At 37.9% G+C, this 12,543-nt stretch overlaps 1 protein-coding gene across 1 annotated transcript in view; it reads left to right on the top strand.

The window, feature by feature from the left end:
• The window catches only part of DNAH8 (dynein axonemal heavy chain 8), a 419,266-nt gene that overhangs the window by 85,793 nt on the left and 320,930 nt on the right, over window positions 1-12,543 (top strand). The window contains 2 exon segments of the mRNA XM_078155390.1: window positions 928-1,063; window positions 10,397-10,584. Coding sequence (XP_078011516.1) covers window positions 928-1,063; window positions 10,397-10,584 — 324 coding nt within the window.

Here is a 12,543-nt window from a genome sequence, read left to right as displayed (position 1 = left end):
TTCTTTATCCTCTAGCTGGTATTTGTGAAGTTGATTTTTTAAAGCACAAGTATAGAACTTTATATTTATTCCTATTAAATATCATTATTTTAAATCAAGCCTGTTGTTAAGATCTTTATTTTGTTGCCTTCTTCTCTCCTTTGACACCACCACTCTAATGCAAGCCTTCATCACCTCATGCCTCGGTTTTTCAATAGCCTTCTCTCTCTCTCTCTCTCTCTCTCTCTCTCTCTCTCTCTCTTCTCTCTCTCTCTCTCTCTCTCTCTCTCTTCTCTCTCTCTCTCTCTCTCCCCCCCCTTTTCCCTCTCTCTTTCTCTATCTCTCAATAAATTTCAGTGGTTTTCTATTGACTGAAGGATCAAATACAAAACAGTCTGGCATTCAAAGTCCTAGCCACCTCCTACCTTTCTAGTCTTCTTAATAGCCTACTCCCTAACATGTATTCTTTGATCCAGTAACCCTGGCCTCCTGGCTGTTCCACTAACAAGACACTCCATATCTGAGATCCAGACATTCTCTCTGGTTGTCCCCCATGCCTGGAATAGTCTCTGTCCTCCGTCCAGCTACTGACCTCCCTGGCTTCTTTTAAGTCCCACCTAAAATCTCACGTTCTATAGGAAGTCCTTGCCAACCTCTCTTAATGCAAGTCCTTCACTCAACTAATTATTTTTCTCTTTATCCTATATACAGCTTGCTTTGTATATATGAGTTTGCATGTAACCCCCCTCCTTATATTGTAAATTCCTTGAGGGCAGGAACTATATTTTACCTCTTTTTTTTAATCTACAAAGCTTAGCACAATGCCTGGCACATAGTAAGCACTTAATAAATGTTTACTGAATTGAATTGATATTTTAAAAAAACTGGGCTTTAAGAACGATCAGTAACTGACCCTTCTTTTGTTCCCCCCAAAACTTCCCAAAACAGAAAAATTCAGACATCTTGTCAAGTCCAGAGGGTAAAGCAGTTATTCGACAATACAACAAAATTTCCTATGTTTTAGTGGAATTTGAAGTACTTTATCATACAGCCTGGGTCAAAGAGATCTCACAGTTACAATATGGTATGTATGTAGTTATGTAAAAAAAAGTATAGCTTTTGGATTTAAGTCAGATGATTTTGAATAATTTCAAAGTTGTATTTAAATTGTATTAAATTAAATCTAATGTTTACAGTTATCAAAATTCTTATTTATTAAATGAACATTTCAGTCGTCTATGATTACAAATGTCTGAACATCCCTAGCCCCTCTACAACTTGTATTTCCAGGAACTGGAATGTGGAACCTGGAACCAAGGAATCAGACAAGAAAACTAAATGAAAAGCAGGTATAGAACAGGCATAGCTGGTTAGCATGATTTGTGTAAATCAGGGGTTATTAACTCTTTTTGAGTTATACACCCCTTTGACAATCTGGTGAAGCCAATAAATCCCTTTTCTAAGGTTAATGTCTTTAAATGCATAAAATAAAATACTTAGGACTACAAAGAAAACTATATTGAAATATAGTTATTTATGTATTTTTTTAAATTCTCAATCTCCTCCCCTAAAATAGATCCATGTATCCTAGGTTAAGGACTTCTGATGTGAAGGGTCTGTATTTCTTCCTAGCCACAGGCCCTACCCATCTGTGCCTCTCTTAAAAGCAACAATTTTGTCCATGGCCTGCCCATGTATTTATTATTATTTATTTATTTTTAGTTTTCAACATTCATTCCCACAAGATTTTGAGTTCCAAAATTTCTCCCCGTCTCGCCCCTCCCCCCACCAAAACCGGCATGCATTCTGAATACCCCTTCCCCTAATCTGCCCTCCCTTCTGTCACCTCCCCCCTTCTCTTATCCCTTTCCCCTTCGATTTTCCTGTAGGGCAGGTTAGATTTCTATACCCCATTGCCTGTATATCTTGTTTCCCAATTGCATGTAAAAACAACTTTTAACATTTGTTTTTAAAGTTTTGGGTTCTCAATTCTCTCCCTTCCTCCCTCCCCACCCACTTTCATTGAGAAGGCAAGCAATTCGATATAGGTTATACTTGTATAGTCATGCAAAACAATTCATAGTAGTCATGTTGTGAAAAACTAACTATATTTCCCTTTATCCTATTCCCCCCACCTTTATTCTGTTCTGTCTTTTGACCCTGTCCCTCCTCAGAAGTGTTTGCTTCTGATTACCCTTTCCCCCAATCTGCCCTCCCTTCTGTCTCTCCCCCACCCCCACCCCCACTGTCTTATCCCCTTCCCCCCTATTTTCTTGTAGGGTAAGATAGATTTCCATATTCAGTTGAGTGTGTATGTTATTCCTTCCTTAAGCCAAATCCTTTCCTACTGACCTTCTAAGTTGTCTTTGGCATTTGTGGGTTGAGAAGTCTGGAAACCAATACAGCTCCCTTTGATTTAGTCCCCTGAGGCCTGCTCCAGGTTCCCTGAGGCCCCATTTTTGCCTGCATGCTCAAGCTAAACTGTGCTCCTTTCCCAGCCTGGCACGAGAAACCTTTCCAATCAACCATCAAGGGTGTCTTGGGCTGGAAGCTTGTTTCTCTGTCTTTTTGTGGGTTCTGCTGCTCTAGAATTTGTTTAGAGCCATTTTTGCAGGTATTTGGAGGGGTTTGGGAGAGAGCTCAAGCAAGTCACTGCTTTTACTCCACCATCTTGGCTCCGCCCCCTCGGCCTGGCCATTTAGAAATAGAGTTTAAGAACATATGAAAAGAATTATCAGTATCACTAAGTTTTATATCTACACTGAAAAGGTTTTGCAACAAAGGAAGAGTGTTCCTGTAATTAATCATATTAATAGTGAGGAAAATAGTAAATATTATATAATATTATATACTTTCACATGAATATAGAGTTTGAGAATTGGAAGGGACCACCATGTCCATCAGTCCATATATAAAAGGAATTCCCACTATAACCTTGCAGAAAATTTGTCTGCCAGTATCTGCTTGAACATCTGCAAGGAGAAAACCCACTGCCTCTCCTGTTGTCAAACCTAAATTGGCCTCTTTGCATGTTCTGCTAACTGTTCCTGGTTCCACCATCTGGGTCAAACAGAAAAAAAATAATTCTTCCTCTATATGACAGCCCTTCAAATACTTGAAAAAAGCTATAATGTTTCCCCTGAGTCTTCTCTTCTCCAGGCTGAACATGCTTAATTTCTTCAGCTGATCTTCATATGACATGAGACTAAAGGCTTTTCACCTGCTGGTTGCTCTTCTCTGGACACTATCCAACTTACCAATGTTCTTTTTAAATTGTGGCACGCACAACTGAACACAGTAATAATGACGAAGTATGACAAGAGCATAGCATAGAGAAACCATCACTGCCCTTGTCCCTGTAAGCTATTTATGCCCTCTCTTAATACCGTCCAAGATTGTATCAGCTTCTTGGCTGCTACACCTCACAGCTTACACATACTGAAATTTCAGTGCACTAAAATTCGCAGACATGTTTCAGAATAACTTGCTTCCCTCATCTTATATTTGTGAAGCTGATTTTCTTTTGTGTCCAAGTGCAAGACTTTAAATTTATCCCTGTTGAATTTCATCTTATTAGATGCAGCCCAGTGGTATTGCCTATCAAGATGCTTTTAGATCTTGACTCTGTCATCCAGTGTGTTACTGGCTACTCCTTGAAGTTTAGTGTCACTTAAAAAGTTGTTGCAAGTGTAGACCTTTATGTCATTGATTAAAATGAAAACAGCACAAGGTCAACCACAGATCCCTTGATTACTGCATTGGAAGATGTCCTGACACATTAACATTGAACCATTAGCAACTCTTTGAGTCTGGCCATCCAACTACATCTGAATTCATCTAAATTTTTAAATTAATTTTAATTAATTCGTATCACTATATCTTCTCCACAAGAGTAATATGAGATACTGTGTCAAAAGCTTTTCTAAATTCTAAACTGTATCTACAGAACCTTTCTACTTCCTTCCTGCTAGTTTAGTAACTAGTCGAAAAAGGAAATGAGATTATTCTGGGATGAACTTTCCTTGATGAAGCATGCTGGCTTTTTGTAATACTTTCCTGTCTAAATATTCACTAGCTCTCTGTAATAATTTATTTTATAATTTTCCCCAGGAATCAAAGTTAAGAGTCTATAGTTTATAGATTCTATCCCTTTTTTAAAAAATTGCAGCCATGTTTGGGTTCTCCAATCTTATGGTACCTCTCCTTTTTCCCATGATCTTTCAAATACCACCAAAAGTGACTTGACAATCACATCAGCTGCTTTTTCAGGGCCTGTGGGTATAATTCATCTGTGCTAGATGACTTGAATTCATCAGAGTCAGCTAGGTCTTCTCCTACTCTGGTCTTATTTATCTTGATCTCTGTTAGTCATTTTTGTCCCATATTTCCAGTGTGTCCATCTCCAAGGCAGAGAAAATAGAAATAAAAAAGTAAGTTGTAAATAATTTCAAAAGATGCTAAGAAGGCATTTGATAAAATTCAGTAGGTATTCTGGGTGAAATTCACTTCAGCACTTTGTGACTGAATTGATTTCAGGAATCCCTTCACTAACCAGATTATTGTTGTTCAGTTGTTTCAGTTGTGTCTGACTCTTTGTAACCCCATTTGGAATTTTCTTAGAAAAGACACTTGAGTGGTTTGCACTTTCCTTCTTCAGCTCATTTTACAGAAGAAGAAACTGAATCAAACAGTTAAGTGACTTGCCCAGGGTCATGCACCTAGTAAATGTCTGAGGCCAAATTTGACCTCAGGTCTTCCTGACTCCAGTCCCAGCACTGTATCCACTGGGCCACCTAGCTGCCCAAACAGATTACAAACTTTCTATGCCTTAGTTATATAGTTTTCATGATAGAAAACACAGTGAAACAACAACAACAAAAAAACCTTTGCCTTTTGGCTAACTCTAGCGATGAGCCTCTTCCTATTTAGCTCTATTGGTCCCTAGAAGATAGACATATAGTTCATTGCAGGACTCATACTTGAACCCTTCCTGTTTGGTAGGATGTGCCAGAGAATTCAGTTCCTTTGCATAGCCTTTAAGAATCTAGGCATCAGAGAAAGACTTGAGGGAATTAACTGTGGAGGATTTTGTTCTTCATTTGTAAAGAGTTAACTATTTAAGACCAAGAATCAACATGGTACTCAACTGAGGCACATTCCCTTTTAAAAACAGTAATAAGACAGGGTTTATCTTCATCACACCATGATTGTATGCATGATTTCTCAAAAGTCTTAGTGAACTTCTAAACTGTGCTAAGCTTTACTAGTTTAAAAGTGCGCTCAGACTTTTGAGACACTGTCTATAGTACTAGAAAAGGCATAGATAAACGAAATACAAATGTCACTTTTTCATATGACATGATTGTATACCTAGAAAATCAAAATAAATGAGTCAAAAATTAATAGTAGTAACAAATTAGTTAAGCTGTAAAAGAATATAAGATAAATCCAGAAAAATCAATTGTATTCCTATAATGTAGTGACACAGGTGTAGAAAATGCAGAGAAAAAATAAATTCTTTTCACAATAATGATAACAAAAACTATTAAACACTTGGATATTAGTTTAACTTAGGACATGAGATTTATTCCAAGAAAACTCTAAGTTTTAATGGGAGAAATAAAGGAAAACATGAATAAGTGGAGAGCTATAACTAGCTGCTGGCAAGGAACATTAATATCATAAATATGACAATATTCACCAAGCTAATATATAGATGTAATACCAAATAAAGTCTCTATGTGATATTTTATAGAAATTGATAGACTGATAGTCTAGTGATTACTGGGTTTTGAAACATTACAACATGACAGTTATCATAAGCATATGGTATTTGGGTTAAAAAATTGATCAATAGAATAAAGATCACAGCAATAGATTTAAACTGTATTAATGGCTTGATATATGACAAACCAGATGTAACACAAACGGTGGGCAAAAGAGTCACCATTTCACAAATGCTTTGGGGACAATTTTGAATTGCTACCATATGCTATAATAAATTCCAGATGTGTCAAAGAGTTAAACAGTTGTTAAAAATCTGTTAAAACAACAGAAGAAAGTGGAATAACATATTTATGCCATTTATAGAGGGGAAAATAGATTCAAGACCATTAAAGAAATGGAAGATAGATATCGTAAAAGGAAAGAGTGTTAGAGTGGCCGAGAATCTGTTCATCTAGCCTAACCCTCTTATTTTGTAGATGAAACATACACCAAAAGTGGTAGCTGACTTTCCCAAGGTCAGGTGGATGGTAACCAGCAGCATGTGAAGGAGCTGAACGTTATTACTTCCCTTACTCCAAATCCCATATTGCACTATAGTCACATAATATGGTTTAATATCTAAAGATAAGGTGTATTTACACAATTAAATTATATAAATACCACTAGGAACCCAAAAGAATGAATGAGAAAAAAAATACTCAAAAAATGTTCCATGTTTATTCCATGTTTATTATCCGAAGTCCATAACATATGATACAAACACATAAGATAAATATCTAGAGCCCACTTGATCAGTGGTCAAAAGAGATGAACACACAGTTTGCTTATGTGTGTAACTCTTGTGTCAGTGACTCATATGAAACAAAGGGCTTGGGTATATTTGGGGGAGATCACCTACTTCTCTGACTCCTTTTCTGCCTCTTCCTCCTCTCCATCCCCAGAATGAAAACATCATGACACCTTTCAGTGTGTTTTTTGCCACGCTCCCATTGTATACACATGCAAATAGCTTAGCATTTATGTAGCAAACTGCTTTGTATGAGTTATTTCGTTTGATCCTCACAACAACCTGTAAGAAAACTGAGGCCAAGAGGGATTTTTACCTACCCAGGGTAATATAGCTAGTATGTGCCTGAGGGAGAATTTGAACTCGGGTCTTCCAGACTCCTGGGACAGCAAGGTGGTACAGTGGACAGAGTGCCAGACCTGGAGTCAGGAATGCCTGAGTTAAAATTTGGCCTCAGGGGTGGGGAACCTGTGTCTTCAAGGCCACATGTGGCACTCTAGGTGCTCAATTGCAACCCTTTGACTGAATCCAAACTTCACGGAACAAATCCCCTTAGTAAAAGGACTGTAGACTCTAATAAAAGGATTTGTTCTGTGAAGTTTGGATTCAATCACAGGGCCACACTTGAGGACCTAGAGTACCACATGTGGCCTTGAGGCCACAGGTTCCCCACCCCTGCCTCAGACACTTACTAGCTATGTGACCCTGGGCAAGTCACTTAACTCTGTTTCCCTCAGTTTCTCTTCTGTAAAATAAGCTGGAGAAGGAAATGGCAAACTACTCCAGTATCTTTGCCAAGAAAACCCCAAATGGGGTCACAAGTTGAACAGAACTGAAAAAACTGAACAACTTCTTCCTAACTCCAGGCCACTGCTCTAGTCACTGAGCCACCAGCTGCCAATGATTTACTTGGTTCACAAACTTCAAAGAATCAAAAGGTTTCTCTGTTAACCAGCAAAAGAAAACAAACAGGTGTCATGGAACATAACAACCATCCTATAGCCCCTTCCCCAGGTGCCTGGCAAACCTTGGGCACTTGTAGTGTAGCTGCTCTGTCCTTCTCTCCTAGCTGACGGTGATGTCATTTGTTCTTGCCTGGTTCCTCTGGCATTCTCCTTTCCCTACCATCTTCTCCTTCCACCTGACGTTCTCTGCACTTCTCAGCAAATTAGGAAGGCACCTTCAGAAGGGAGAGATGGGAGAGACTCTGCTATACCTGTGGCTCCTGCAGCCACTGTTTTGTGGCTTTATGCACTACTCCCTGCCCTACTGGAGCAAATAACTATGGACAAAGTGTAGATAATCACAGAGGGAAGGGATAGGAATGAGGTGGAGTCTGGAGATGGTTCTTGTAGGAGATGGGATTTTAGCTGAAGGAAACCAGGCAGGTCAGGAGTTAGAGGGGACAAAGGAGAGTGTTCCAGGCATGGGAGTCAGCCAGAGAGTGCCAGGAGATCAGGAGGCCAGGGTCACTTTCTCAAAGAGTATGTGGCAGGGAATGAAGTGAAAGAAGACTGGAAAGGCAGGGGGGGACTAGGTTATGGAAAACTTAGAATGCCATATAGAGCATTCTGTATTTTATCTTGGAGGCAACAGGGAGCTACTGAGGCTATAGAGCAGGGGGTAACATGATCAGACCTTTACTTTAGGAAAAGTCACTTTAGTGGCTGAATGGAGGATGGAGTGGAGTGGGGAGAGACTTGATGCAGGTAGACCTACTGCAGACTATTGCAGTGGTCCAGGCATGAGGTGATGAGGACCTGCACTAGAGTGATGGCATTGTCAGAGAAGAGAAAGGACAAATACCATTACCTAGGGAATCTATAAGATCATGGACCCTCCCATCACCAACTAAACTCTACCTTGGATCAAAGTGAAATTTAGGGTATGAAACCTGTTTCCTCCCAGCAACTGGTAGCACCTTTTCTACTCATATCAATATTTTGCACAGATCTTCTAGACCTCTTCAGTGCTCCCAGTTCCCAATTCCCATCTTCCCCAATCCCCCAGTGTCCTTTCTGGCTTCTGAGTTTGTCTGGGGTCAACAATAACCCAGGCCAGTTTATCTCTACCTCCAGGATAGGGTGATTGGACTAGGAGAGGTAAAGCAAAAAGGGGTGGAAGAAGGAGAGCTAAACAAGTTAGTGACAGGCCCAGAAAAAAAAAAGTTGCAATTTCCAGTAGATGAGAAAATACAGGCAATAAATCTAGATAAGAGAAAATCCATAGCCTCACTGACAAAGAAATGCAAATGAAAACAAAGTATTGTTATATACTAATTTAACTTATAAAAAGTAAAAATCCATGATTTACAACAATATGATGAGATAGTTACATCAATTATAAATGGTACAATACATGGTTTCAATATTTCAGGATATTATTTGGCATTATATAATAGCTAAAAAGGAGCATCCATATCCTTTATTATATCAGTCCTCCCTTTGCGAATATGAGCCAAGAAAATGACACAAAAGGAAAATAAATAGTAGTTTTGGAAAAAAAAAGAAACCAGCAACATACGAAGCAATAAAGGAATGACAAAACAAACTATATGGTACATGTACATAAAGTTTGTGGATAGTAATACTGTGTATGTATAGACATATATAACAGATGAAAAGTATATGAATAAATGAAAAAAATTATTAAGCATTTACTATATGTAATGTCATCTTAATTTTAAAAAGCAGGGCACAAAATAATATTGTATACATTGATTGTATTGAAAGGCATATATCTATACAGTAATAATGATAAGAGAAGCTAGAAGTTAGAATTTATTGTTCCATAATATTGTTTAGTTGTGTCTGACTCTTTGTGACCCCATTTGGGGTTTTTTTGCAAAGATACTGGAGTGGTTTGCCGCTTACTTCTCTAGCTCATTTACAGATGAGGCAAACAGGGTCATACAACTAGTAAGTTTCTGAGGCCAGATATAAACTAATTAAGATGAGTCATCCTGATTCCAAGCCTAGTGCTTCTTTTGTGAGAAGACCAGTTAGAATATCTAAACATTTGGAGGGTATTTCAGAAATTCTGTTCCAGTCTGCTATTCATGTGGAACTAAATTGGTTTTTGTGACCACCTCATTGCTTTTGTCAGAGTTTTGTCCAAGTTTCCAAAATCTTATTTATTTTTCATGAGAATAGTAGAGGTCAGCTTACTTTTTAAGGAGTGTCCAAATTATTTCAAGTTATTGGAACTTTATGGCATTGGCTATTGTATAAAAAAATTTCATTGCAAGGGTCTTCATTGTAATAGCATTTAATTCATACCAACTTCATGTCCAGTACTGTGTGCTTTCATTGATCATTATTAGAATAGCCATTCTTAACCACCTTAGTAAGGACCACATTTATTTCTTTGTTTTTTACATATTGGTCATTAAAAAATGTACTTATACATAGACTCTGTTAAGTGATATACACAGTTCATACCTTCTAGAAGTTTACAATCACAGTTTCATAAGCATTTTTGGTACTCACTAAATATTTCTTGCTGATTTTGAAACTTATTCTGTGACCTATGATTGGACATGTTCTTCAACCTCTTTAGAGAAACATACTGGATTGAGAAGGTATACCAAATACACCAAAACATTGTGTGGGAGTATGATAGTTCCTCACATTGCATTGGTCCAGCAAACATCTTGGTTTTTTTCCCCCAGGGCACTGACACCATTAAGAATCCATTTTGACACTTAATAATATCTTACAAAAGTCTTCCTTGCCCTGCTGCCAGAAAAGAAAGAAAGAAAAAATACTGGGATTCAATAGGCCTCTAGGCTTAAATTCTCTACCTGGAGCTGTATTTCCTCCCTTGCATGGCAGGGTGGACAGCTTGTTGGTCTAAAATGAGGACAAGGTAGAATAATTAACAAAAATCCTAATTTATTTGCAGCTCTACAAGCTACGCTTTTCGTACGGCATCCAGAAACTGGGAAATTGTTGGTTAATTTTGATCCCAAAATTTTAGAAATTGTTCGAGAAACTAAATGCATGATAAAGATGAAACTAGAAGTACCAGATGCAGCAAAAAGACTGCTAAAACTGGAAGCTAAATTGAAATCAAATAAACTATATTTACAGGTAATGTAGAAATCATCTTTACTCACAGTTTTTTAAAATTTTTATTTTTTAAGATCCATTAATTAATTTATTTTTAGTTTTCAACATTCACATCCACAAGATTTTGAGTTCCAAATTTTCTCCCCATGTCATACCTCCCGCAGCCCCAAGACGGTGTGCATTCTGAATACCTCTTCCCTAATCTGCCCTCCCTTCTGTCTCCCCTCCCCCCTTCTCTTATCCCCTTCCTCTTTTGTTTTCCTGTAGGGCAGGATAGATTTCTATTCCCAGTGCCTGTATATGTTATTTCCCAGTTGCACGTGAAAGCAATTTTTTAACATTTGTTTTTAAAACTTTGGGTTCCAAATTTTCTCCCTCCTCCCTCCCCACCCACCCTCATTGAGGAGGCAAGTAAATAGATACAAGTTTTACCGTGTAGTCTGGCAAAACACTTTCATGGTAGTCATGCTATAGGAAACTAACTATATTTCCCTTCATCCCCCCCCATTTATTCTATTATCTCTTTTGAACCTGTCCTTCCTCAGAAGTGTTTGCCCTCCTCCAATCTGCCCTCCCCTCTATCATCTCCCCTCTCTCTTATCCCCTTCCCTCCTATTTTCCTGTAGGTAAGATAGCTTTCCATACCCAATTGAGTGTGTACGATATTCCTTTCTTAAGTCAAATCCGATGAGAATAAGATTCACTCATTTCCTCTCACCTTCCCCCACTTCCCCTCCGCAGTAAAAGCCTTTTTTTTGGTCTGTTTTATGTGAAATAATTTACCCTATTCTACCTATCCCTTTCTCTTTCTCCCAGTATAATTCTCTCTCACTCCTTAATCTTCTTATCCAGATATCACCCATTCATCTTCAACTCACCCTGTGCCCTCTATCTATCAGTCTATCTGTACTTAAAATTTTTTTCCCTTCAACTACCCTAATACTGACAAAGGTCTCATGAGTTACAAATATCATCTCTCCATGTAGGAATATAAACAGTTCAACCTTAATAAGTCCCGTATGATTTCTCTTTCTTGTTTACCTCTTGATGCTTCTCTTGAGTCTTGTATTTGAAAGTAAAATTTTCTGTTCAGCTCTGATCTTTTCATCAAGAATACTTGAACATACTCTATTTCACTAAATGTCTGTTTTTTTCCCCTGAAGGATTATACTCAGTTTTGCTGGGTAGGGGATTCTTGGCTGTAATCCTATCTTCTTTGCCCTCCAGAATATTACATTCCATGCCCTCCAGTCCCTTAATGTAGAAGCTGCTAAATCTTGTGTTATCCTGATTGTGTTTCCACAATACTTGAATTGTTTATTTCTGGCTGCTTGCAATATTTTTTCCCTGACCTGGGAACTCTGGAATTTGGCTACAGGATTCCTAGGAGTTTTCCTTTGGGGATCTCTTTCAGGAGGTGATTGGTGGATTCTTTCAATTTCTATTTTACCTTCTGGTTCTAAAATATCAGGGCAGTTTTCCTTGATAATTTCTTGAAAGATGATGTCTAGGCTCTTTTTTTGATCATGGCTTTCAGTTAGTCCAATAATTTTAAAATTCTGTCTCCTGGATCTATTTTCCAGGTCAGTTGTTTTTCCAGTGAGAAATTTCACATTGTCTTCTATTTTTTCATTTTTTTGGTTTTGTTTTTACAATATCTTGATTTCTCAAAAAGTAACTAGCTTCCAATTGCTCTATTCTAATTTTTAAGGAAGTATTTTCTTCAGTGAGCTTTTGGACTTCCCTTTCCATTTGGCCAGTTCTGCTTTTTAAGGCATTCTTCTCATTGGCTTTTTGGATCTCTTTTGCCATTTGGGTTAGGCTATTTTTTAAAGTGTTATTTTCTTCAGTATTTTTTTGGGTCTCCTTCAGCAAGGTGTTGACTTGTTTTTCATGATTTTCTTGCATCACTCTCATTTCTCTTCCCAGTTTTTCCTCTACTTTTTTTACTTGCTTCTCAAAATCCTTTTTGAGTTCTTC

The sequence above is a fragment of the Phascolarctos cinereus genome, unplaced genomic scaffold, assembly GCF_003287225.1.
Source record: "Phascolarctos cinereus isolate Bilbo 61053 unplaced genomic scaffold, phaCin_HiC Scaffold_5;HRSCAF=322, whole genome shotgun sequence".
Lineage (NCBI taxonomy): Eukaryota > Metazoa > Chordata > Mammalia > Diprotodontia > Phascolarctidae > Phascolarctos > Phascolarctos cinereus.
This window is presented reverse-complemented; position numbering and strand designations above follow the sequence as displayed.